A 26,053-nucleotide genomic window follows, 5' to 3' on the forward strand; every position below is an offset into this window, starting at 1 on the left:
TGTTTTGCTCAGCAAATGCTTCACTTCAGACAGCTGAGGATGCAAAGTTTGCTGTTAGCATCTAACTCCCCTTAAATGTCTTTCCTCCATATGTCCTTTCATCAAAGCTCTTGTTGCACCTCCAAGCCCTTCCTCACAGAACACAACTCACGTATTATACAAGACAGACAGCGACCCCTTGTTACTTATTACTTCACATCCTCTGAAGATTGATTCCTTTTACTTTCTTCTGAATTTGAGACAATAAATAGTCAGACTGTAGTCCAATTTCAGCTTATAATGTTTTACTATCATTTATATATTTTTCCCCAAAAGAAAAAATATTACAGCAAAAAAATTTCAGGTGTCAGAAAGACTCAAAAGGCTGTTTTTCACTTTGTTCAAGTTTTGTTTCCAGGCATTGAGAGTGTCATACAGTTGCTGCCATTGCTGTTTTCCGAATGTCCGATGTGTGCTATGACTAAAAATTGAAAAATTAAAGTCATTAGTCAACCTTTTTACTCCTCCGGTATTCTTTTACAATACTACACACTTGTATCTAGTTAAAAGCAAGGTTAAAAATACATAAAAGACAACTTAGAACTGTAACAGGAAAATTAGAGGCTTGTTTTTAAAAATATGTTTATCATATTGATCCCGAACCTTCCATTTTCCTGAACTACGTAAACCAGACACAAAAGTCATTAGTATTCTAGCCAATGCTGAGCCATTAAATGAAATGTGCTGGAAAATAGGACTCTTTCATTAAATAAGCTAATCACATTCAGTCTGAACTTTAATAAAATTATGATAAATAGCAACTATTTAACTACAGTCAACTGATAAGAACACCAACCTGGTTCTCTATAAACATGTAAGTGAAATAATCAGGATAAACTAAATTGTTCTACAAAATGCTATAAAGTATTAAATGTCTTACCTGACAACTACTTTTCTCTGGGTCTGATCAATTTTGCAGTAGACCATCTTTGTTTTCACTGCTGAAAAGATATTTTACATGATATGTTATATGGAAAATTCCCCCCCAAAACAGCTTAAGGTATGAAACTGACCAAGTAAGTCATAATAACACTTTACAGTTTTCCAACATTATTTTACAAACTGCTTTCTGAATCTAATAACAAGCACAGCAAGATGATACAACCAAGAGGAAGGTTGTGCATTTATTTGTCTTATGGCTGTTGGGCCAATCTATCAAATAGCACATGCAGTTTTCATTAAGAATTCTAGGTGTTCTCTATAATCACACAAGGGGGAGGGGGGACTAACTGCCTACTAAGATATTTCTTTTAGGTATATTTAAGACTTAAAAGCATTAGAAACATGTGAACAGTTCTGTTCATTTTATTAATCTTAATTGTATAATCCCCCGAACTTTCAAACTTAAAAGGCTCAGAAGAGAATTCCTGATTAGCAGTTAAAACACTTTATAACACAACTGTTGGGAAAGAAGGTCCTGTTTCTAGTCCAATCGCAGAAAAGGAATAGTGATTAACATTTGCCAGGCACTGGGCTAAATACTCTAACCTGTATTAATTCATTTAACCCTCTCAACTACAAATTACTCCTAGATTCCTGTTTCATGAAGGAAGACCTGGTCTCAAACCCCAATCTGATGGAAAAATATAGGCTCTTTGCTACTGGTATACTGTCTAAAGGCCTTTGTCCTATATGGCTTCAAGACATACTACAAAAGCCAAAAACCACTCAGCAATTTATATTTCTACTGAATTTTCACTCTACTGCAATTATAATCTGCTAACCTACTAAATATACACATTTGCTACAAAGAAGCTAGCTTTGTTAGCATAAAGTTTAGTTTCAAGATTAAAAACGTTATATTCCATGGGGGTAAAAAACAAATAATAGGAAAAAAAGAAAATGTTCTAATCGCCTTACCATCAATAACAAATGCTTCAACATCATCAGCTCCAATCTGAAGTTCTTGTTGCATTGTATCAAAAGAAATTTCTTTATTTTCCACTGCCATTCCCATAAAAGTAAGTAGTCTCATTTTTGCCATATTTTGTTCATGTAATAGTCCTGAATAACAAATAGTAGGGAAGTCTAAGTATCAACTTAATAAAAGACCTACACAATTACAACTCTTGTGTTAAACTGTGAAGGTCATTGTGTTTGAGCGCTTTATATAGAGTAATTTTGACAAAGCTTCTTATATTTTCAAACTATAAACTGACCCCATGATTAAATTATGGAGTTTTAAAATTATTTTGAGAGAGACACGCACACACATCAATTTGTTGTTCCACTTATTTATGCATTTATTAGTTGCCCTGACTCGGGATTGAACCCACAACCTTGGCACATTGGAATGACGCTCTTATCAACTGAGCTACCTGGCCAGGGCAGAACTACACTTCTTTATTCGTCGGCAGCCATCCGTCTCGAGAGACGATGGTGTAGCTTCTTAAGAGTCTATCTGCACCGCCGAGAATGGCTGTGCAGTCCAACTCGGGAGTGACACGGTATCTGTCTCCTCCCGTGTTGAATCGACATCTTGCGATGACGCTGGAGTGTCCTCTCCAGTGAAGCTGAAGCTACAGAGCCTGGGCAGGGTGATATGGAGGGTCTGCTGTTGCCCAAGCAGCAGACCCCCCCTCTCTTCGCAGCTGAATGGTCCAAGGGAAAGACGGAGTCAATACAGCTTGGTTTCAGGTGCGCCGCAGGAGTTGCCGGTGTTGACTACAACGTCAAACCGCCTTGTGGACTCCGGCTCCGGATTTTCTGTCGGGGTTTACTCCCTTAGCCTTTCCCCTAAAGAGGTATGCCGCAAGGCAGCGGAGGTTTTTTGGAGTCAGAGTTTTCCTTCTCTGATGTGCCCTGACTGGAAGATCGAACCAGCGACACTTAGCTCGCAGGCCGACGCTCAATCCACTGAGCCAAACCAGCCAGGGACAATATAGCACATAGTAGTCTGTTAATTAGCTGTAATTATGACGCAGGCTTTTTATTTGGCACAGATTCAACAAAAACACCATCATCATAACTCAAATGAATGAGTTACCCAAGTAAGTATTGCTAACCAGGTTTAATGGAAATCTACAAGCATCAAGAAATCAATTAGTGCACATTAATGCTAATTAACAAATGAAAATTAGATCCTGATTAACTTTCTGAAGCAAGAAGGTAGCAACTGGATAACACCAGATTATATGTGGACATGTTAGGGCAATTCAGATGACACAAGATAATGCTACCGCTGGCACAATTTGTCAGCGTTAATAAACTGTTTTGGTAAACTGTTCCCACCTGTGGAACCTAGATATTTGTAACCAGACTTTAAGCCTCAATAAATGTCTAATAATATATCTGAAACTAAAAATATACACATTCAATAGTATGTTTTCCTCAAAGCATCTTTTACAAATTTCTAATGAAAGCTAATTTGCACAGGTGTTCTAGAACAAAAGGCAAAACAATTTCATTTCCAGTTGGCACAGTAAATTAGAATCAATGTGTTTTTCCTGTCACAGAACAAATACTAAAGATTTTTCTCAATATTTGCAAATACAAGGATATTCCTTCATATTCCCAGTTCTGTGGGCATATAATTCCCTTTTACTGTGTTAAAATCATAGAAACTTCTCAAATTTCTAAGATATAATTAAAAATACCCTTGATATAAAATTTATTTTACTGCTACTCTTTGTGCAATTACAAGCTTAAAATTATTTCTAGGCTAAATTATGTAAAACTATTATCTATTGTACACAGGGAAACCTGTGTTTAAAAACGTTTCAAACTGGTTTGAAGTCACTTCTTAAAAACAAATCACCAAACTTAAAACCTTTAGGACTCTTGCTCTCAAAATCAAGCTATTAAGCCAGTGAAGTATGAGTTAAAGACTTTAAGAAGCTGTGCTTTCTTTCATGAAAGTAGAATATTACCTCCAAAGAGGAAGTCACAGTGTTCTGTGCCGTATTTCAATTTTAAAGTTATAAAAAAATTAATTTTATGGAAACACTTATTCATTACTAATATGTCAAAACCTTAATGCAGTAATAAAAAAATGTGCATCATTGAGCAATTTCTGCATTGTCACTGACCCTGGCCTTAAAATGCTGCAATATAGAAAACGTAAATTTAATGCATGCAATAGCTTATGAACCAGTGCTCCTCTGAAACAGTCAATTACACATCAATGGGGGAGTGTCAAAGTGTTAATTACTACTCCTTTTTCCCTGGTGAGTAAATAAAGAGGTTGCTGACATTAACATTCCATCACATAGCTTCATGCCACAAAACATTAACTGGGGCAGAATGTGGTTTTCTGGGTCTAGTGCACCGGGCACAGCATTCTACACAAACACACTTGCATCTACTTTATCTTGGTGTATTTCAAATGCCTTATCATGTTCAGGATAATTCAATCTTGCTCAATTCCAATGGCTGCACAAAGTTTACAGGTGACAGGAATTAATGATTACTACACTGAGGGACTAAGTGTATAATCAAAGTAGATTAAAAATGTATACTTTAACTGAGTTTCAAACAACCAGGAAGACGAACAATTCAATTTTTATATGAAAAATATGTAATATATTTTGATTATTGCCTAGTAGGAAAACAAAGTACCCTTGTTTCCAAGTTGCCTTCACTCTCAAAAAACCTGGTAGTTTTAGAACTGAAACCTGATGTTCAACTACAGATTTCCTAAGTTTACTCTTGGTAATTTTAGTATGTTACAGACATGCTCTAGAAGGAAAATACCAATACATATGGAGTTTGCTCAGTGTAAGATTCAATTCAATTTGGCAAACATTTACTGAGCTCTGATGTTATAGAAAGAAACTCAAAGATAAATCACAAAGCTAAGACTTACTTTGCTGTCTCCAACAGACTGTAGTTAAGAAAGTTTCTCTTTTCATGTAAAATCACTACAACTCCATTTTTATCCCATCTAAACTTCACTTAGATCTATTTAGCAATACCCTACTTTCTATAATTTGTTAATTTTAGGTTAGGGGTATGCATCAAACATAGAATACTAACTTAGAGGGGGAAAAACTATTTGTTACAATTATGTGACTATGGCTTTTATAAAAAAACACCAGAAATATAAATCACCATGCATATGAGTAAGGAGTAAAGTCTTTTACAAAGAAACGATTTTATTTTAAGAAATAATAAAGTACCTTTAATCACCATATTTTGTTAGCTCTTTAAAAAAAAAAAAAATCAATGGAACTATTAATACCAGTTCTTCTCTAAACACCTGCTCTTTCCAGGATTTTACCTCAGAGAATCATGGTATAGTAGAGTTGGCCTAAAATCCAACAAGCTTTTTTTATGGAGAGGAAAAAAATGCCCAGATATTCTGACTCCTAGTTTCATGCTCTATCACAAATGCTACCTCTTATCCCTTTTTGGTTTCTGGTTCCCAATTCATTCCGAGTAATCTTTTAAACTGCTTACCTATGTTGTTATCCATCCTATACCATTGGTTAGGGTAACCTACACATTACACCATGATTTTATTGGCTGGATCTCACAGTACAAAACAGTTCCAAAATAGCACATTCCCATCTCTCCCCCTCCAAAGAATAAACCCAAAAACTTACCAAGTGAATCTATGAAGTCTTTATTATTCTGATAAAACTTGACATATGATACCAATTTAGCACTCACAAAAATGGTTAAAAGCTATACAGAAACAAACAAAAAAAGATACAATATTCAATACAGAATTAAGATTTATAGCTCAAGATATTTTTAAGACATTGACTCCCAGTAAGAACTATTTCTTTCAATGCTGAAATTTCAATCTGATCAAATTACCATCTAAACCATTTGTTTAATAAAAGACTCACTTAAATGAAAAAAATCAGTAAATATGAGAGGGGACCCTTAAAAAAAACCCCACAATTATTTTCTGGAGGGTGGGCCCCTTGTAGCATAGGCTTCCCCTGCCAGGTGAGTCCTCCAGGAACCCATCTGTTATCAATGTACCAGCTGGCGTTGTTGTGAGAGGCTGCGTTCAGCTTCAGTGAAAATTTTTTTGCAGGCTCAACGTGTTTGCCCATTTCATGATAGGTGATTTACGAGTGCCCCTGTACACATTGTGCTGAGTGTTCAGCAGTTTTGACCAAAAACGGCATGATCCTCCTTATTCACCCAGTCTTGCTCTGAGACATTTTTTGTTTCCCCAGATGAAAAAAGTCCAAAGGGAAACAAAAAATGGAAGAAGCACACCAAAATCGACAAGATCAAAAACTGTTTGAGCAGTGGAAAAAACATCTCGAAAGTGTATTGCATCAAATGGAGAGTACTTTAAAGGTGATTTAAGTTTAAACAAGTAAAAATAAATGCACAATTTTTTATACATCAATTCCAGTTTTTTTGGGTCCCTCCTCATACAGTGAATTCTAAAGATGGTGGTAATGGCCTAGTACAAATGGAAAATAACCCAAAATGTATTTGTACTTGCACTGGAAAAGGGTGTTAATGTGTTCTTAAATATCAGACTCATCTTCTTAACTGAGCCTAGATGACATTATACACTTAAAAAAAAAGAAATTGTATAATCTAAGTCCATAAGGGCCAGGCAAGTGAGGAGATGAAGGAAAAGAGGAAGGAACAGAATCGTGCTTGCTGGTTAGAGAAAAGCTGGTCCTAAATTTCAGTCTGTTGCTGGTATAAACGGAATAAATAGTTCTCTTTCCAGATCTAATACTCATGTTCTTAAGACAAAGAATTCAATCAACCAAAGAAAAAAAGAGTTCTGCTTCAGTATGTTAAATTTAGAAAAAGAGAACATTTTTCACATTAAAGATAAGCTACTTACATCATGAATAAGCTCGCCTTCCAAAAACTTGACTGGTTTTAAAGTAAGAAGATGGTCAAAAAGAAATGCATTTGGATCTTTCAATGCTCGTACAATACACCTTAATTAGAAAAAAAAATCCAAGCTCAGAGTCTTGAAATTCAGGTATGTTTCACTGAGTTTGCAGGATGTAATACATTTATTTCAGTAAAATATCTAAGAGCTGAATATACACAGTGTAAGAAAAGCTGGAAGACTAGGGTTAAAACAGGCCAATAAATCTACCAAGTATACCTGACTTAACAAAATAAAATAATAAAATAGCTGTAGACAAAAACATAGTTGGAGGGAAAGTACCATAAAGTAATCAAAGAATAAATAAAACAACCGTAGCATCTTAAACTCCAGATACTAAGGTAAGCACTTTATATGCATTAACTCATTTAATCCTCACAGTGGCCTGACAGACAGTCTTACCACGCCCACTTTACGAATGACAAACCAGGCTGAGAAAGAACTCGCCTAGTGAGGGCTAATTAAGTGTTAGATTATTTGAATGCAGGCAGTCTGACCTGAAAGATCTTTTCTATTAACGACCCCTTCAACCGACACCCATTATGTACAGGTCCTTGTGAAGCGATAATTCTGTAAGTTATACTAATTTGGTTTTAGCAAGCCAACGACTTTTTCTCATCTACACACCTGAAGATTAGATTCTATTTTTCAGGTTGGGATTTTCACCCCATACCAGCAATACCCAGATGGCAGACACCATGTGGCTAGTTCACATATAAACATATGGTTCTTTCAATACCAAATCTTGAATTTAGTACTGCCATTAGAATCACCAAGGGGCACAAAGTACCAGAGGCTCTGGATCACTGCTGGATGCAGACATGATTTCAGTTATACGACTGAATACTCTAGCTCCCCTCTAAGCTGCTGACAGTTGTCATTAGAACAAAGTATTAACATTACCTGTGGGCATCAACTCGAGCCTGGGAAGCATTGTCCTCCGTGTAACTTCCTAGCAATTCGACCATGACTTTCGAAGCAGCATCACTAAAAAGAAATACTACTTTAAGAATTTCAAAATATCATCATTGCTACTCATTCATTCAAAAATATTTACTATACCAAGTACTGTGCTGCTGCTGATACACGCAATGGTGACCAAGAGAGAGAAGGTCCCTCTCTATGGGAGACGTCACGGAACTTGCCTTCCAGCAGGAAAGACAGACAACTAAGAAAACATAACTGACAGGCGTGTGCGTGCAGGAAGTGAATGGCGATGCAACAGTAACAAAAGCAGAGCCAGAATGGAAGGGGCTACTTTATACAAAATGAGCAGGTCAAGTCTCTCTCTCTCTGAAGAAGAAACATGTAAACTGAGATCTAAAGGATATAAAATAACTGGCCGTGAAAGTGCTGGAGGTGGAAGGTGGGGGGTTAGATGACTCCCTTCCAGGCAGAGGGGGAGCCCAAGAAGGAAGGCCCTCCCCAGGCGGGAAAGTTCTGTGTCCTTGAAACCGTTAGAACAGCGTGGCGGAAGTTGAACTACACTAACCGTTCAAATAACTCTACTAAAAGATATTCTTCCAATCAAAATATTCTCAGAACTATGTAGATGATCAATTCTGACTCTTAAGAGAATGTTTATCTTCACCCTTCATTGCTTCTCATAGGCTGATGGATCCTCAGCCAGTTACATAAAGCTTTGCTAAGTAACAGAGATAGGGTTTTTTCTTTTTCCATTTTGTAAAAGTGCTTTCCCCTAACCACATCTGGATTCAGACTGAGTTACTGGGTAAAAATCAGTAAGAGCTATATGACTGACTGTTGATTGATTCCAGAGAAAAAAGGAGGGGGTGAGGGGAGAGAGGAACACTGATGTGAGAGAAACACTGGTTGCCGACCACTCGTGCTCCAACCGGGGACTGAACCTGGAACCCAGGATGTGCCCTGACCGGAAATTGAACCCACGACCTTCTGGTCTATAGTAGGGCACTCCAACCAACTGAGCCACACCAGCCAGAGCTATGATTTATTTTTTAAAGTTAAATGATATTCTAAAACTTTTTACAAAACTAAGAATTCAAAAAAAAAAAAAAAAAAAAAAAAAAAGAAGAGAAACTGTTTTACTCATCACTCATTCTTGTGCCACAATGTAAGTACTGGTACATTTTTCAGTGTTAGCAGCCACAGTATACTTTAATCTAGTACATTCTATTAGCTAAAGAGGTCTGAAGTCACAAAGATCAGATAAAACAGTACACAGTTATACAATTTGCACTCATCAACCACCAACATGTAAAAATAAAATCACGAAGGGGCACACATAGCTATAAGCATTCTTACTAAAAGGGCAAGGCAAATCCCAGAATTCTATTTAGAAGTGGGGGGTGGAGGGGGTGGGGAGGGGACATTTTCTGTGTACTTGGGCAAAAAACAAATAATAAACATTAAAATACAGTATGTCTGTTAGCAACAAGTGCAATGGAGAAAAAAAGCAGTGAGGATGGGGGGATATTTTTATACATAAAGACAGCCAGAGAAGGCCTTTCTGATGAGGTAACAGCTGAGCAGACCTAAAGACAGGAAGGAGTTCATGGATACCTACGAGAACAGTGTTCCAGGAGAAAGTACCAGTACATAGACTATGCAGCTGGCTTTGCCTTTTACTGTGAATGAAGCCACTGGGGGGTTCTGAGTAAGAAGGAAATATAATCTGATCTTCCATATTAAACAGAACTTTGTCAGCTATATTAAAAACATTCTGTAGAGGGACAAGGCCCCAAACACGGACTGGTTAAAAGAGTGCTTCGATAATCCAAGTAAGAAGCAGGGTAGCTTTGACCACATGGTAGCAATGGAAGGAGTGAGAAGCTGGATTAACTTTAGATTTATTAGAGTTGACGGATATTGCTACTGAATTAGATGTGCGGAATAAGACAAGAGGGAAGTCAAGGATAAATTTCAGGTTTTGGTTTTGAAAAACTGGAAGCATTAAAAGTGGCATTTCCTGAGCTGGAGAAAACAGAAGAGCAGATTTAGAAGGGAAACTCAATAGTACACTTCCGCAAATGTCAAGTTTGAGATGACTTTCGTGTATCTGAATGAAGACGATAAACAGGCACAGATATTTGGAGTTCAGGGGCGTAATACAGGAGATAAGTATTTGAAAATCATTGGCACAGAGATGGTATCTGTAGGCAGGAGACTGAATGAGAGCACCCAGGCCGCATTGCCCCCCCCACCCCCCAGGGTGCCGTCCGGGGCAGGCAGAGGGGCATGGGGGCTGTCCCAGTTGTTCTGATGACGGGCACTTACTGGCATTTTAGACGGTGAAGGCAGGGGCGCTGTCAGCGAACCTAACAATCTAAGGGTACAAAGAATCGTCCCACCCAAGTGCTTCTGGCACTCAGCTTCCTTCACTAACACAACAAAAACCTGAACAACATGGATAGACAATGATTATGTAACAGCAGAAAAGCCCCAGGGCTGCCTTATCCAGTGTTTACAGAAGATAAGGAGAAGCCCAAAAACCAGTTGTGAATGAAGTTAAGAACAGTCAAGAGAGGTGCTAAAAGCCAACTGAAGTGTTTCAAGAATAAAACGACAGTGATGTCAGCATTGTAGCAGAGTGAGATGTCCTCTTTGTTTCGCCCCTCAGTTACAAGTCCGGCAACCATAATCCACATCTGGGAGAGCCACGCATGGAGACATCCAGCAGGAGGCGTACTGTGAGCAGCGGGGGTGCTGGGCCAGGGGGAAGGACAGACACAGGGGCTGCAGCTGCAGTCTGGCACCTGCCCAGCCCAGCTGATGTGGTTGTGATGAAGGAGTTGGGCTGTAGCCCTCACAGGGCAGCTGGAGGGCAGGAGGAACAGAAGCGACATTCTGGCCTGAGTAGCTAATGCCCACTGTGACTAAATCGGCTACAGGGGCAGAGATGGGACAGAGCGGTGTGGCAGCTGCAGAGCGGCAGCCACCACTACTAGTACAAGGTCAAGCCACAGAATCACAGCACACACACCGTCACCCACCCTTCACCAGTAGAGGCAGCAGAGATGCACAATGGGGCTAGCAACCTTTGGTTACAAGGAGGCAGCATTGGGAACTTGTGGGCCTGGAGCCCCATTGACCACCACACCCAACCACAAGAGTAGTGCCCTCAGACTGAGGTGACCTGGACATAAAGGGACATTTTCCTCAACTGAGGCTACATCCTCCCACAAAGATCCTGGAGGTGCCAGTCCTGCAGGTAAGAGGAAACAAAAACTGGTGCTACAGCACCATCTACTGGAAAACAAAGGGAAGGTCACTGCTTATCAGCCTGCTGAAATGTAAGGAGCAAAATACCTCGAATGCCGAGGGAGGGAAATAATCCATCAAGTACCACAAAAAACAGAGGTAACAAGGTAGCTCAGAAAGAAAATGAAGTTTCCAGAAACCAAATTCAAAGACATGGAAAACTGTAATTAAATGACAGAGAATTCAAGATTGCAGTTATGAAAAAACTCAAGATGGAAGAAAACTCAGAAAGGCAGCTCAATGGTATCAGGGACAAAATCCACAAATCAAAAAAATTCTGCAGCTGAAAAACTCAATAAATGAGATGAAGAACGCACAGAGAATGCTGGAAATAGAGCAGACCAGATGGAAGAGAGACCTAGTGAGCTTGAAGACGGCAATCTAGAAACAACTCAGGTGGAAAAAGAGCAAGAACTGAGTTTTAATGAATGAAACTCTACAAGAGCTATCTGATTCCATTAGGAAGAGCAACATGGGAATGATGGGTATAGCGGGGGTGGGGTGGGGGGAGGGAATAGAGAGCCTATTCAATCAAATAATTGATGAGAACTTACCAAACCTGTGGAAAGAGCTGGACTCTCAAATTTAAAAACGTGACAATACCTAATTATCTTTATGCAAGAGAACCTTTTCTAAGACACATTATATTAAAACTATCAAAAGTTAACAACAAAATACTCTTAAGACTGCCAGGGGAAAAAAAAGATTGTATCCCACAAAGAAAACTGCATTAGAGCCCTGGCTGGTGTGGCTCAGAGGACTGAGTGCCGGCCTGTAAACCAAAAGGTGACCAGTTCAATCCCCAGTCAGGGCACAAGCCTGGGTTGCGAGCCAGGTTCCCCAGTTGGTGGGGTTGAGAGGCAATTGATCAGTGTATCTCTCACACATCAATGTTTCTCTCCTTCTCTTTCTCCTTCCTTTCCCCTCTCTCTAAAACAATAAAATATTTTAAGAAATAAAAGAAAACCCTATTAGATTATGATCAGATTTTTCAGTAGAAACCTTATAAGCCAGGAGAGAATGAAATGATATTCAAAATAATAAAAAAGAAAAACCACCAGTCAAGAATAATATATCCAGCAAATTTATCCTTCAGATATGAAGGAAATCAAGACTTCCCTCAAACAAAAGCTGAAGGAATTTACCATAAGACCTGCATTATAATAATGTTGAAAGGAGTTCTTCTACCTGAAACAAAATGACAGACGTATACAAAGTTTGAGTAAATGAAAGACAGAAGCAGGAGATTGCACCCTATTTCACGATAGGGGATCAAACAAATATAACATAAAGGTTAAAGCATTAAAAAAAAAAAAGATACACCTACTGCAGCTTGGAAATGAATGAACAGCATAAAAAGGGAAAACTCTGTGACAACAAAAAAATATAAGGTGAATGAAGATAAAATGCAATCAGAAGAGGACTATTATATGCACGAAACATTTTATTACACAAACCTAATGGTAACGAAGAAAATACAACTCTAGAGCTAAGACATGTAACACTGAAAAAAAAAAAAAAGGAAAACGAGGGAAAAAAAAACCAAACTAAAATAGCAGACAGAAACACAAGGTTAAAGAAACAATGAGAACACAGAGCTACCAGAAAAGATAAAATGGCTGTAATAAGTCCTCATATTATCAATAATCACCCTAAATGTAAACAGACTGAACTCACCAATCAAAAGGCAAAGAGTATGGGATGGATTAAAAAATAGGACCAAACTATATGTTGCCTTCAGGAGCCTGATCTCAGCAGCAAAGGCAAACAGACTCAAAGAGAGGGAATGGAAGATGATACTCCAACCAAACATCAACCAGGGAAAAGCGGATGTAGCCTTACTTATACCAGACAAAACAGGTTTGAGATAAAAAAGGTAACGAGACAAAGATGGACATTTTATAATGCTAAAGGGGATAATTCATCAAGACACAATAGTTATTAACATGTATGCACCCAGCCTGGAACAGCAAAATATATGAAGACTTACAAACCTAAAGGGGAAAGTGACAAAAATATGATTATTATAGAGGAACTGAATACTCCCCTGACATAAATCATCCAAACAGAAAGTCAGTAAGGAACCATAGCCCTTAAATGATACATTTCACCAAATGGACATGGTTGACAGTCATAGGCCTTCCATTCCAAAACAACAACTATACATTCTTTTCAAGTGCACACAAAACATTCTCAAGGATAGATCAAGGATGTGCTCCAACAGGAGCACAAAACTAGCCTCAATGAACTTAAAAAGACAAATCAAATCAAGTACATTTTCAAACCACATTATGACATGGAATTAATTACAAGAGAGCTAGAAAAACCACTAGTATGTGAAGATTTGGCATGCTACTGAACAATCTTGTGTCTAAGAACAAACAAAAGAAGACATCAAAAGATACATAGAAATAAATGAAAATATGACACACCAAAACTCTGGGATGTAGCAAAAGTGGCACCAAGAGGGAAGTTTGTAACATTACAGGCCTAACTCAAGAAACAAGAAAAATCTCAAATAATCTAATATTATACCTTAAAGAACTAGAAAATAAGAACAAAGCCCAAAGTCAACAGAAGGAAGGAAATAAAAATTAGGAGTGGAAATAAATGAAATAGAGAACAAAGAGACAATAGAAAAAAAACTAATAAAACAAAGAGCTAGTTCTTTGGAAAGATAAAGAACATTGACAAACCTCTGGCTAGGCTAAGGAGAAAATCATAAATGAAAGAGACATTACAACAGACACCACAGAAGTACAAAAGATTATACAGCAATGCATACTATGAAGGGTTACACACTACTAAATTCAATAACTTGGAAGAACAGGACAAATTCTTAGAAACATATAACCCCTAAAACTGAATCATGAAGAATTGGAAAACCTAAATAGACTGATCACTAGTAAGGAAATTGAAACAGTAATCAAAAACTTCCTAAAAATCAGAAGTCCAGGACCAAATGGCTTCAATGGTGAATTCTACCAAACACTCTAAGAAGATTTACTACCTATCCTTTTCAAATGTATCCAAAAACTTGAACACCCTCTAACTCATTTTATGAGGCCAACACCACCCTTATACCAAAACCAGGCAAGGACAATACAACAACAATAGTAACAACAACAAATTACACGCCAGTATCTCTGATGGACACATATGCAAAAATCCTAAACAAAATACTAGCAAATTGAATGTGACACATTAAAAGGGTCATACATTATGATCAAGTGGGGTTCATTCCAGGAGTGCAAGGGTGGTTCGACATAATGTGACACACCACATTAACAAAATAAAAGATAAAAATCATATGATCACAGCACTAGATGCAGAAAAAGCATCTGACAGGACATAACATATATGTATGATTACAACACTCAAATGGATACAGAAGGAAAGTACTTCAAGATAATAAGGGTAATATATGATAAACCCTCAACTAATGCATCAATGGTGAAAAACTAAAACTTTTTCCTCTAAGATCAGGAACAAGACAAGGATACCCACTCTCACCATTGTTATTCAGTAGGTTGATAGCACAGGTGAAGTCCAAGTCCAAACATTCAGGCAAGAGAAAGAAATAAAAGGCATCCAAACTGGGACTGAAGTAAAACTGTCACTATATGTAGACAAGAATCTATATACAGAAAACACTAATGATTCCCCCAAAAAACCTATTAGAACAATAAGCAAAAACAGTAAAGTTGCAGGATACAAAATCAATAAACAAAAATTTGTTGTATTCCTACATACTAACAATAAAATACTAGAAAAAAAAATGAAGAAAAAACAATCCCATTTACAAGTCAACAAAAAGGATAAAATATCTAGGAATAAACTTAATAAAGGAAGTGAAGGACCTATAAACTGAAAACTATACAGCACTTTTGAAAGAAATTGAAGAATATCCAAAAAATGGCAAGATACTCCGTGTACAGAGACTGGAAAAACTAACACTATTAAAATTGCCATATACAGATTTAATGCAATTCCTATCAAAAACTCAATGACATTTTTCACAGAAAGAGAACAAAAAAATCCTCAAATTTGCATGGAACCATCGAAGACCCTGAATAGCCAAAGCAACCTCTGAGGCAAAAAAACAGAGCCAGACTTTAACCTATACTACAAGGCAACAATAATCAAAACACTATGGTACTGGCACAACACAGACACACAGATTTACTAACCAGTTACCCCAATAAGTCCAATAAAATATTTTTTAAAAAAGGAATAAGTGATCATCTGTGATAAATGCTGAAGGTAAATTTCTAATATGTTAACATTAGGATATATTTAGTAAAGCAAGGATGGATACTCATATCCTATCTCAATTTCTCTGAGAATCAGCTTTGCAATTCTTTAGAACACTACTTCAGTTACTGACTTAGTACACATAACAGACTGAGGACCTACTAAACAGCAATTTAAAAAACCATACAATGTGTAGCAATCATCTGTGATAAGTGCTACTGTACCAGAAAAATAGACCAACTTCTTAAAAGGTAAGCTTGAAAAACATGAAAAGTATAGTGACAGGAATAATATCCAACACTTACTAAGTGCTTTCTCAATAATTAAGCCACGCCTTTAAAAACTTTGTATATATTATCTTTAATCTTTTTTGACAACCCTTTGAGCTAAGCACTAATATTTCCATTTTGAAGCTGGAAACTGAGGTACATAGACGGTAAGTAACTTACGTAAGGTCATACAAGTAGGAAAGCCAAGATTTGAATCCCAGGAGTCTGACTCCACAGCCTGTATATTTAAGGCGTGGATTAAAATATGGATTATTTCTCCAATTGTTTTTATGCCCCCCCCAATCTGAAATGGTCTTTGTTATAAACTACTGAGTCCTACCACTTTATTGACAACTGGCTGGAATGCTGACAGTGTGCCAGCTTATCACAGAGAGCAAGTACTGCTTCAGAGAGAAATAAGCAATTGATGCAAGATCCTCTGCTTATATTTTATAATAAAACATTCCAACTTTCAAAACAAAAATACAATGTCCTTCTTGCATTGTTAAAATTTAAATGGTCTGCAAAAAAATTTATTCTTTTAACATAATAGAAACATATCAATCTTGTTGATTCTAACATGTTTAACACCCTAGCACTGCAAACCAGTATAAAAATCGTGCAATAAAACTAAATTGAACAGTGATTACTTCCTGGGTATAATAATAATAATATTTCGGAAGTGAAGTTTGTGGGGCTGGACGTAAGCCTTAGAAACCCAAGATCTTGCAGAAACCCAATAAATACTGATTTTGTACTGTCCACTGCAAAGTTTCAACTGGGGGCGAGGGGCACTGCTTATAGAGGAGACTGTGGAAACTGAAAGACCCTCCCACTACTAAACAAAAGCAACAGCACTTCTCTGTACTAAGACATCAAAGCACCATTAAATAACTCATTTAGTCTTACAGATAGCTTTGGAATTAACAGATGTACCATTTTTAGAACATAAGCAAGTTTTGCTTTTAAGATGGGGGAAAACTATTTTTAAATTTGCAGTTATCTTTTACTTAATAGGTGAAATTTACAGAACTAGATTTATAGCAACTCCATGGAGAAACAATTAGAGCAAAAATCACTCACCCTACCTATCATTAAAAATCAGCCCTCAACTACTTATTTTGTCTGTTAAGTTTTAAGTTAGGGCATTAATTCTGAATACCTTTTCTTACAATCCACAAGTGCCTCATAAAGTAGCCTTAAAAGGGTGTGTTTTTTTTCAGTCGTGAGGTTCCAGCCAGAAATCCATTTTCTAACCTATGATGAGATTGACAAAAAGAGGAAATTTAGTGATACAGCATTCTCACTTATCGCAGGTATTACGTTCTAGACCCCGCCCCCCATGATAGGTGAAAATCCACAAAGTAGGAACCTTACATTTTAGTATTTATATATATTTTAATGCTTTATAAACCCTTCCCTCACACTTATAAACCATTCCCAGTCCCTTATTAACCTTTCCCACTTTTATAAATACTACTTATGTTCTTAAACATATTCTACACTCTTAAGCCTATATAACTTTAACAACATACGTATACAGTACCGCAAAATCCCACGATATAGCAAAAATCCACGATAAATAATTAAATATAATATTTTTAAAAATCCCGCAATACAGTGAGGCCGCGATAAGTGAACTGCGATACAGAGGGACTACTGTATAGCTGAACGTAGTTTCATAATAAAAAGATAACATGTAGAACAAACATATTTGCTATTTATTTTAGTTGTAAACTGCACTTCTTATAAGCAGACCAAGTATTCCACATATAACTCACCTGATCCAGCTCAGTTGGTACATACTGGATGGCTCCACAAGACGCTGCCACTTTAATGAGGCTGCAATACACTGTATATCTTACAGGAGTATTCTTATCCATCCCATGGAAAAGGTTGCTTAGCCTGGTTAACAGACATGTAATAAAGAAGAATTTGAGAGCAATAACTATGGTGATTAAGTTGAGATTATCTGCTCTCACAACAAACCCGAGACAGATACTATTAAAAACTTCACATTAGAAAGGGGGAAAGGGGGGGGCACAGAAAGGTTTAGAACTTGTCTAAGATAACACAGCTAATAAAAGCCACAGCTGACACTCAAGTTGCAGAATTCTTACTTTTAACCATCAAAAGTGACATGTGACATGAAAAGAGTCTCTGGAAAAACTGAGACTCTTTCACTTCTTGACTTACAACTGCAGCCTCAGAGATGGGCGTTCACCCTCCCGAAATTTGACCAGCTTTTCACAGAGGTTTTCAATGAGAGCTTCCTGCTTTTCTGGTTCCAGGATCAATAGGAGGGATACCACGCTGTTCATCACGCTTTCAACATCTACACATGTGTGGATAACACAACAGCGATATTATAATACTTTCTGTATCTAGTTAAATATGTATTTCCAGTATTCAAAGACCATTAAACATAAGACACTTTAAAAACATGTAATCCGGCTACTGTAGAACAGTTCTAAAGGCCACTTTTCCTTCAATGGCGTGCATTACACTAAAAATATAGTCTACATGAATTCAAACTAAACCAGCTCTGTTGTACACCTAACATTCAGAAAACAACTTGCACATTTTATTAAAGAAGGAAACTAGAATGACTGACATGGCTATATCTACAGTTTTAATTGTTACTGGCAAGATAATTCAATCATGTGGAAGTTACTGGTTAGGTCTTTGGCTAGGATGCTTTCCCAATTGAAGAAAATTGTACATAAACAGAAAAAGTATTTAGAAATGAAAGCTGTCTACTTTCTGGTTGGGTCACTAATTTTCAATTGTAAGGTATTAGTCATATACCAAGTTTAATTTCAAACTTTAACTAGAGATTTCAGGACTCCCAATTTTCAAAATTTCCCATTTCATTTCAATAAATAGGGCATCAGCCAAATAATTAAATGGCTTTTAGATAACTTGTTATTATATTCCATTTGATATTAATCTAAACCTTATGAAAAAGAAAGAAGTGCTTCATTTTTCCCCTTCAGTTCATTCTAAAAGTATCAGTATTTAGTGTATGCCAGTGGTTCTCAATCTGTGGGTCGCGACCCCTTTGGGGATCGAATGACCCTTTCACAGGGGTCGTCTAAGACCATCAGAAAACACATATATAATTATGTATTGTTTTTGTGATTAATCACTATGCTTTAATTATGTTCAATTTGTAACAATGAAAATATATCCTGCATATCAGATATTTACATTATGATTCATAACAGTAGCAAAATTAGTTATGAAGTAGCAAAGAAAATAATTTTATGGTTGGGGGTCACCACAACATGAGGAACTGTATTAAAGGGTCGTGGCATTAGGAAGGTTGAGAACCACTGGTGTGCACAATGACACTCAAAAATCATTCCTGATGTAAAAAGGATGTTTTCTCAAAATGGGCTTATTTCATAGGTACAACAGATTAGAATAAACTGAAAGTATATGCAAAGATTAGATTAGAAACACTAGTACTTAAAAGTTCTAAAGTCTAAAACGAAACAAATATAATTCACAAGAAAATTTAAAGAGTAGGTTCTTCATTATTAGAAATACTACAAAAATTTTAAAACAAACCTTTATCGTCTTCCTTCAGACATACATCACAGGCTTCAATAATTTGAGCTAAATCTACATGAAGTCCACCTTCTGAGTTCTCTTCCGAAATTTCAGCTCCTTTAGACTTCAGATAAGCTCGAAGCTCAGCAGCCTGTTGAATCAAACAGGTTGCTATATTATCTATAAAACTAACCACAAATGACAAAACACAAGAATTCAAACCATTTTGTTCTGTTTCTGGAAAAATTAAATATAAATGCTGCATTTAACAATGACTTTACCTTATCCCAGCCCCACAGGATTTCCTCGACAACATCCAGTGGCTACACAGACCCATAGGGCCCGCAGGACCCACCTTCAGATCTCTCTCCCATCACCTGTATCCTGCTGGAACTCCAGTATAAAGCAAAGATCTTTCTGCTCTAGCCCAAAGCCTTGGGGGAGGGGGACATGGGACTGGGATCCGACTTGGTAAATTCAATTTGTTTTAAAGAAATGAAACTTTACTGCTCTCAGGCGTACATAAAACAACTACTTTAAAAAGTTAGTTACCTCAGCAAGAGGATAATCTTTTGTAAATTAAATGTTTGAGAACCTATCTGAGCTTTTTGGGAGACAAAGATAAAAAGATGATGCCTTTGAATAAAATATTTGTATCAAATTGGACCTACTATGTAAATAGTTCTTTAAAAGGCAAAATGCCTATCTGGATCAGAAAGCACCTTAGGACCTATGAAGTGTATCTACAGGACAGCATCCAGCATTTAGACATTTTCTACTGTAATGTATACATACAGAATATTTAATAACTTGTTCCTTTTAGAGATTGGTATGTATGGCAGCCAAATACCAATGCAGGTGGTATTTAAGTTAATAAAACAAGGAACTAAAACAGGGAGAGGTGAGGATACCATTAGTAAGTGCCTAGGTATCACATTTTCTAAACCCACAAATATGTTATGGCTACCTAAGAAAGCATATTAAATCTGTAGATCTGATGGAACATAGTAACTTCACACAGGAGTTGGTAATAAAACAAGACTTCATAAGACAACTGTCACCCTTTCAGAGAGCATTAAAATACCACTGGAAAGTATATTTCTCTATAAAGAAAAAAAAAATCATCAAAAATAAATAAATAAAAGAACACTGTTCAGCTTCTGCTTTGTAGACACACAGTGACCTTTTTCTAATAACTGTTCAACAGTTTATTGTTTTTAATCTGTCATCTTCACTGGTCACAAGTGGTTGTGCAGTGGTACAAACAAGGGAAAGAAACAAGGATTCTGAACTCCATTTCTCAACTTTTTGACCAAAGTTAAACTCCTGAAAGCAATCACCTGTTCACCTGAAAGGAATGTCTAGTGTGAAACAGATATAGAACAGCAGCATTAGCTAACTAGAAATGACACTTTAAAACTAAAATATGGCCCTGGCTGGTGTGGCTCAGTGGATTGAGTGCTGGCTTGCGAACCAAAGAGTCACTGGTTCGATTCCCAGTCAGGGCATATGCCTGGGTTGCAGGCCAGGTACCGGGTTGGGGGTTCATGAGAAACAACCACACATTGATGTTTCTCTTCCTCTCTTTCTTCGTCCTTTCCCCTCTAATAAAATAAAATAAAATAAAATAAAAATATTAAAAAAAACCCAAAACTAAAATATAATCAATGACAACTTCCTGCATTTACAAATACTTTTCCATGTTAAAAAAAACCTTTTTCAGTAACCTAATAGTCAGCTCTTGACAACATGATTTCATTGCTAGTAAGACATGCTTTTCTTCCCTCTTGTTCACATCTTTCCAACTGTGCTTAACCCCTTCCCCAGACTTATTTTAAAAAATTTTTCCATTTTCATTTCCTCTTCTTCACTTTGCTCCTTAGGGCCGAGGGTCTGCATTTCTACTGGAGTGGGTGGGTGGTGAATGACAGCTGCAATCCATGTTAGAACAGTAATGCTGTCTTCCATGGAAACCAAAGCTCCCATGTTAGTGGAATAAGTAGGAAAATACAAAATGACAACAAAGACTTCACGGAACAGTTTTCAGTTCTGCAAAACTAACTTAAGAGATTACTTCACGTTTAGTTTAACTCCCGCCAACCACAGCTTAATTTTTGTTACAGGGAAAAGTGCAAACACCAAATGGAGCACTTAAAAATGTTAGGACGGCTCACCGGATGTCTGCCTCAAAGTAGGAACGTGGGACTGACGTTTCACTTTCGGGTTACAGCCCTCTCACGTTTGCACAATAACAACATAAAGCATGGTCTACGTACAAAATTGGTCACCCGGGTCTTTGTGGTGCCATTAACAGCATTTTGATATTCAGTACAAAATTATTTTTCCTTCGACTGCTTACGCCGTCTAAATATCCCCCCCACACCCCACTCCGGATGTGGATGCATCTGGGGGACGGAAGCAGATAGCATTTCCCAATGAGTCAAAGAGTCCTGGGTTGTCAGAAGTGACTCCGGGCTGAGCAAGTACTGACGGCGACCAGGAAGCTGGAGTGGAGCCTCGGGGCCAGCGCTGGGACCGCCGGCCAGAGGGCCGGTGCAACTCCAGGCCACCAACGCGCGCCCCTGCCTCGCGGCTCTCCATTTCCACGTGCGGAGGAGTGAGCTGCGGCTCCCAGCCCGAGAGCCGGCTCCGCGGGGCGGCATCCCTCCCGCCAGGCCCAGCACCGACTTGGCCCTTCGCACCCCAAGGCCTCCCCCAAACCCCAACCCTGGCGGGCCCCGCGGCCCGGCAGCACACCTGATCTTCCTCACTGATGTCGATGAAGGCCGGGACACTCATGGTGGAGGCCCGGACGCGGCGGACACTCCACTTGCCGACCACGCCGACCGGAAAAAGAAGCTCCCACGCTCGGTGGCGCCTGACAACCGCTTCCGGGTCACCTCGCGCGCGTCTTGAGGGGTGGAGTCACCGGGACGGGTGGGGCCACGGAGGCTGATCCTGCCACGCACTTTGGCCGGGCTTGGGGGTGGGTCGGGCGTGCCCTCTGGGACCAATCACCTTCTTAGCCTCTCCCAGCTTTAACTTCTGCGATGGTGTAGGTTTCTCCTCACTTATCCCGCTTAAAGTTTTGAGACTGTTGGGTGAACGAAAATTACTTGTGATCCGAACCGTCGTTCCGTTCATGGCCCGCCCCCTCTGCCAGCCTGTGAGGCCGCACTTCTGGCGCCTCACACGTGGGTCCCACCAGCCAGTTGGCCCTGCTCTGTACAAGCCACGGAGTCTAACTCCCTGTCGGCAGTCGCGAAAGAGCTTTCGGAGTATGCGTTTGTTGCTGAGCCTGATTTTTTTTTTTTAATTAAAATTTAACCTATTTTCAACCTTTATTTAAGGACGACCTGGCAGGCAGTGCCCTGTGCGCTGGGGATAGCAGTAGCTTTTAAAAGACGCCCTCCTCTGCAGCTTACATTCCAGTGGGGACACACAGAACATAAACATTACAGAGTAATTAGAAAGGTGTCCCTAGATGGCATTGTGTCTTACAGCATGGACTCCAGAGTCGAATTCCTGGGGTTGGGATCCTTGCTGCACCATTTGATGGGTGTGTGATTCTGGGCAACTGCTTAATCTTTGTGTTTCAGCTTACTCTTGGAAAAACAGGATTACATACCTGAAGCATCGTTGTGAGGATTAAGTGAATTAACATATAAAGCACAGGGTGAGCACTGAATGTGTTAGCTATTATTAAATAATTGCCGTATGTCATACGTTAACTAGCACTAAGAAAAAAGCTGAGAAAAGAAGGGTGGTGTGTGTGAGTGTGTGCATGTCTTTTTAGATAGAGTGATCAGAGAAAATGGCTCGAATGACATTGAGGGATGAAGAAAATGAGGAAAGTACCAATGAAGAAAACCACAAGAAAGGTTTACATGCAGAACAGCAAACAAACAAAACAAACAAAAAAGGACACGAGGAAGGTGAAAGGAGGCCTGTGGGCTAGAGATTTCAGTACGAGAGGAGGAGAGCAATAGGAGATGATACAGCAGTCCCCCTCTATATCGCGGTTCACTTATTGCAGCCTCACTGTATCGCGGGATTTTAAAAAATATTATATTTAATTATTTATCGCAGATTTTTCACTAAATTGTGGGATTTTGCAGTACTGTATATGTATGTTGTTAAAGTTACATAGGTTTAAGAGTGTAGAATATGTTTAAGAACATAAGTAGTGTTTATAAAAGTGTGGAAAAGGTTGATAAGGGAGTGGAAAAGGTTAATAAGGGACTGGGAATGGTTTATAAGCGTGTGGGAAGGGTTTATAAAGCCTTAAAATATATATATAAATACTAAAATAAATGTAAGGTTCCTACTTCATGGATTTTCACCTATCTCAGGGTGGTCTAGAACGTAATACCCATGATAAGTGAGGGAATACTGTATAACCATGGCCAGATCATGGTCTTGTAGTCTCTAATAAGAATTTTGGCTTTGACTCTTAATGAAGTGGCAAGCCTCTGATAGATTTTGAGCAGAAGCATGAGATCAAACTTAAATTTTTTTGTTTGTTTTTGGTAAAGGATCTCTTCAGCAGGTGTGTTAAAAATTGCCCACCTCTGTATCTGGCTTATTTCCTCTAGCATACTGTTTTCATGAATCAGTTCTTCATTCCTTTTTATTGTTTAATAATATTCCATTGTTATGAATATACCACATTTTCTTTATCCATTCATCAGTGCAGTGGATGCCTATTTGGGTTGCTTCCATTTTCTGGCTATTATGAATAATGCTTCTCTGAACATTTATGCACAAGATTTTGTGTGGACATATGTTTATATCTCTCCTAGGAGTGAAACTACTGAGTTATATGCTAACTTTATACTTAACTTTTTGAGGAGCTATTTTCCAAAAAGGCAACAGCTTTATTTTTTTAAAAATAATTTATTCATTTGTTTGTTTGTTTATTTTTAGAGAGAGGGTAAAGGAGAAAGAGAGGGAGAGAAACATCACTGTGTGGTTGCCTCTCACTTGCGCCCCCAACTGGGGACCTGACGTGCAACCTAGTTATGTGCCCTGACTGGGAATTGAACCAGTGACACTTGGTTCGCAGGCCGACACTCAATCCACTGAGCCACACCAGCCAGGAGCTTTTTTTTTTAATAGCCAAAACCAGGCAACAACACAAATGTTCATCAGTGGGTGAATGGGTAAACAAATTGTTGTATATCTTTGTAATGGAATACTACTCTGCCATAAAAAATAATGAACTATGGATACATGCAAGAATATGGATGAATCTCAAAATAATTTTGCTGAATGAAAGAAAGCAGACATACTGTATGATTCCATTTATATGAAACTCTAGAATATACAAACTAGAGTGGCAGCATTACGGATTGTTGTTACCTAGGTGAGGGGGAGTGGGCAAGGAGTAGGGAGCGAAGGGTTACAGAGGGGCATAAGGAAGTTTTTGGGGTTATGGATATGCCCATTATCTTGATTGTGGCAAGTGTGTCATTCATGGTTGTGTATATAAGATTTACCGAGTTACATACTTTAAAATGTGCACTTTATTGATATCATGATTGTACCTCAATATGAAAAAACAGCAGGTAAAACAAAAAAGAAGGTGGGTAGCACAGGAAACATTTGGATAGACTAAACTTAAAAGGATTCATTATTGCATGGGATACCTTTTTTTTTTTTCATAGTAGGTTCTGGATTTATTTATGTATTTATTTATTTATTTATTGTATGTTTTATTGATTATGCTGTTTCAGTTGTCCCAATTTCTTTTCCCTTTGCTCCCCTCCACCCAGCAACCCCCCACCCTCCAGCAGTCCCCCACCCTTAGTCCATGTCCATGGGTTGTGCATAAAGCTCTTCTCAACATCCCCCTGTCTATTCCCCACCCTCCTACCTTGCTTCTTAATTCCTGCACCATTTCCTTCCCTCTCCCGCTTCCCCTTCCCAGAGGCCTCCCCCCACATGCTCCCCATACCTATGATTCTGTTCCCATTCTAGTTGTCTGCTTAGGTTACCTTTGTTCCATTCCCTAGCGTCTGTTGTTGATAGTTGTGATACTGTTTTCATTTTAATGTTCATAGTTTTGATCTTTTTCTTAAATAAGTCCCTTTAACATTTCATATAATAATGACTTGGTGATGATGAACTTCAGCTTTACTTTGTCTGGGAAGCCCATTATCTGCCCTTGCATTCTGAATGATATCTTTGCTGGATAGAGTAATCTTGGTTGTAGGGCCTTGCTTTTCATCACTTTGAATATTTCCTGCCAGCCCCTTCTTGCCTACAAGGTTTCTTTTGAGAAATCAGCTGACAATCTTATAGGAACTCCTTTGTAAGTAATTCTCCCCTTCTCTTTTGCTGCTTTTAAGATCCTCTCTTTATCCTTAACCTTTGGCATTTGGATTATGATGTGTCTTGGTGTGGTCCTCCCTGGGTCTAGTTTGTTTGGGACTCTCTGTGCTTCCTGGATCCATATGTCTATTTCCTTCCCCAAATTAGGGAAATTTTCCTTCATTATTTTTTCACATAATTTTTCAATTTCTTGCTCTCCCTCTTCACTTTCTGGCAATGCTATGATTCGGATGTTGGCACGTTGATAGCTGTCCCAGAGGTTTCTAAGCCTCTCCTCATTTTTTTCAGTTCTCATTTCCCCCTTCTGTACTGGTTGACTGTTTCTTCATTATGTTCCAATTTGTTGATTTGAACTCTGGTTTCCTTTCCTTCACCACTTGTTTCATATGGATTTTCCTTCATTTCAGCCAGGATAGCCTTCATTCTTTCCCTGTCCTGTGTAATCTTTGTTGTTAGAGTTGCGAGCATCCTAATCACCAATGCCTTAAACTGTGCTTCTGTTAATTGTTTATGTCCTGGTCCATTAGGTGTGCTATCTGCTCAT

The 26,053-nt window shown here is 38.3% G+C and overlaps 1 protein-coding gene across 1 annotated transcript; it reads right to left on the reverse strand.

The window, feature by feature from the left end:
• Positions 1 to 262: 262 nt before the first annotated feature.
• Positions 263 to 22,065, reverse strand: EIF3M (eukaryotic translation initiation factor 3 subunit M). The gene is made up of 11 exons (XM_090262968.1): positions 21,934 to 22,065; positions 19,195 to 19,327; positions 17,818 to 17,956; positions 17,403 to 17,526; positions 16,784 to 16,878; positions 7,763 to 7,846; positions 6,806 to 6,905; positions 5,583 to 5,664; positions 1,900 to 2,043; positions 920 to 980; positions 263 to 460 (listed from the first exon to the last, which is right to left on the reverse strand). The coding sequence occupies exons 1-11, from the start codon at positions 21,973 to 21,975 to the stop codon at positions 340 to 342; spliced, it is 1,125 nt and encodes a 374-aa protein (XP_090119094.1). The 5' UTR covers positions 21,976 to 22,065; the 3' UTR covers positions 263 to 339.
• Positions 22,066 to 26,053: the final 3,988 nt, after the last annotated feature.

This window comes from Furipterus horrens, unplaced genomic scaffold (assembly GCF_987537825.1).
Source record: "Furipterus horrens unplaced genomic scaffold, mFurHor1.1.pri manual_scaffold_2, whole genome shotgun sequence".
Classification (NCBI taxonomy): Eukaryota; Metazoa; Chordata; class Mammalia; order Chiroptera; family Furipteridae; genus Furipterus; species Furipterus horrens.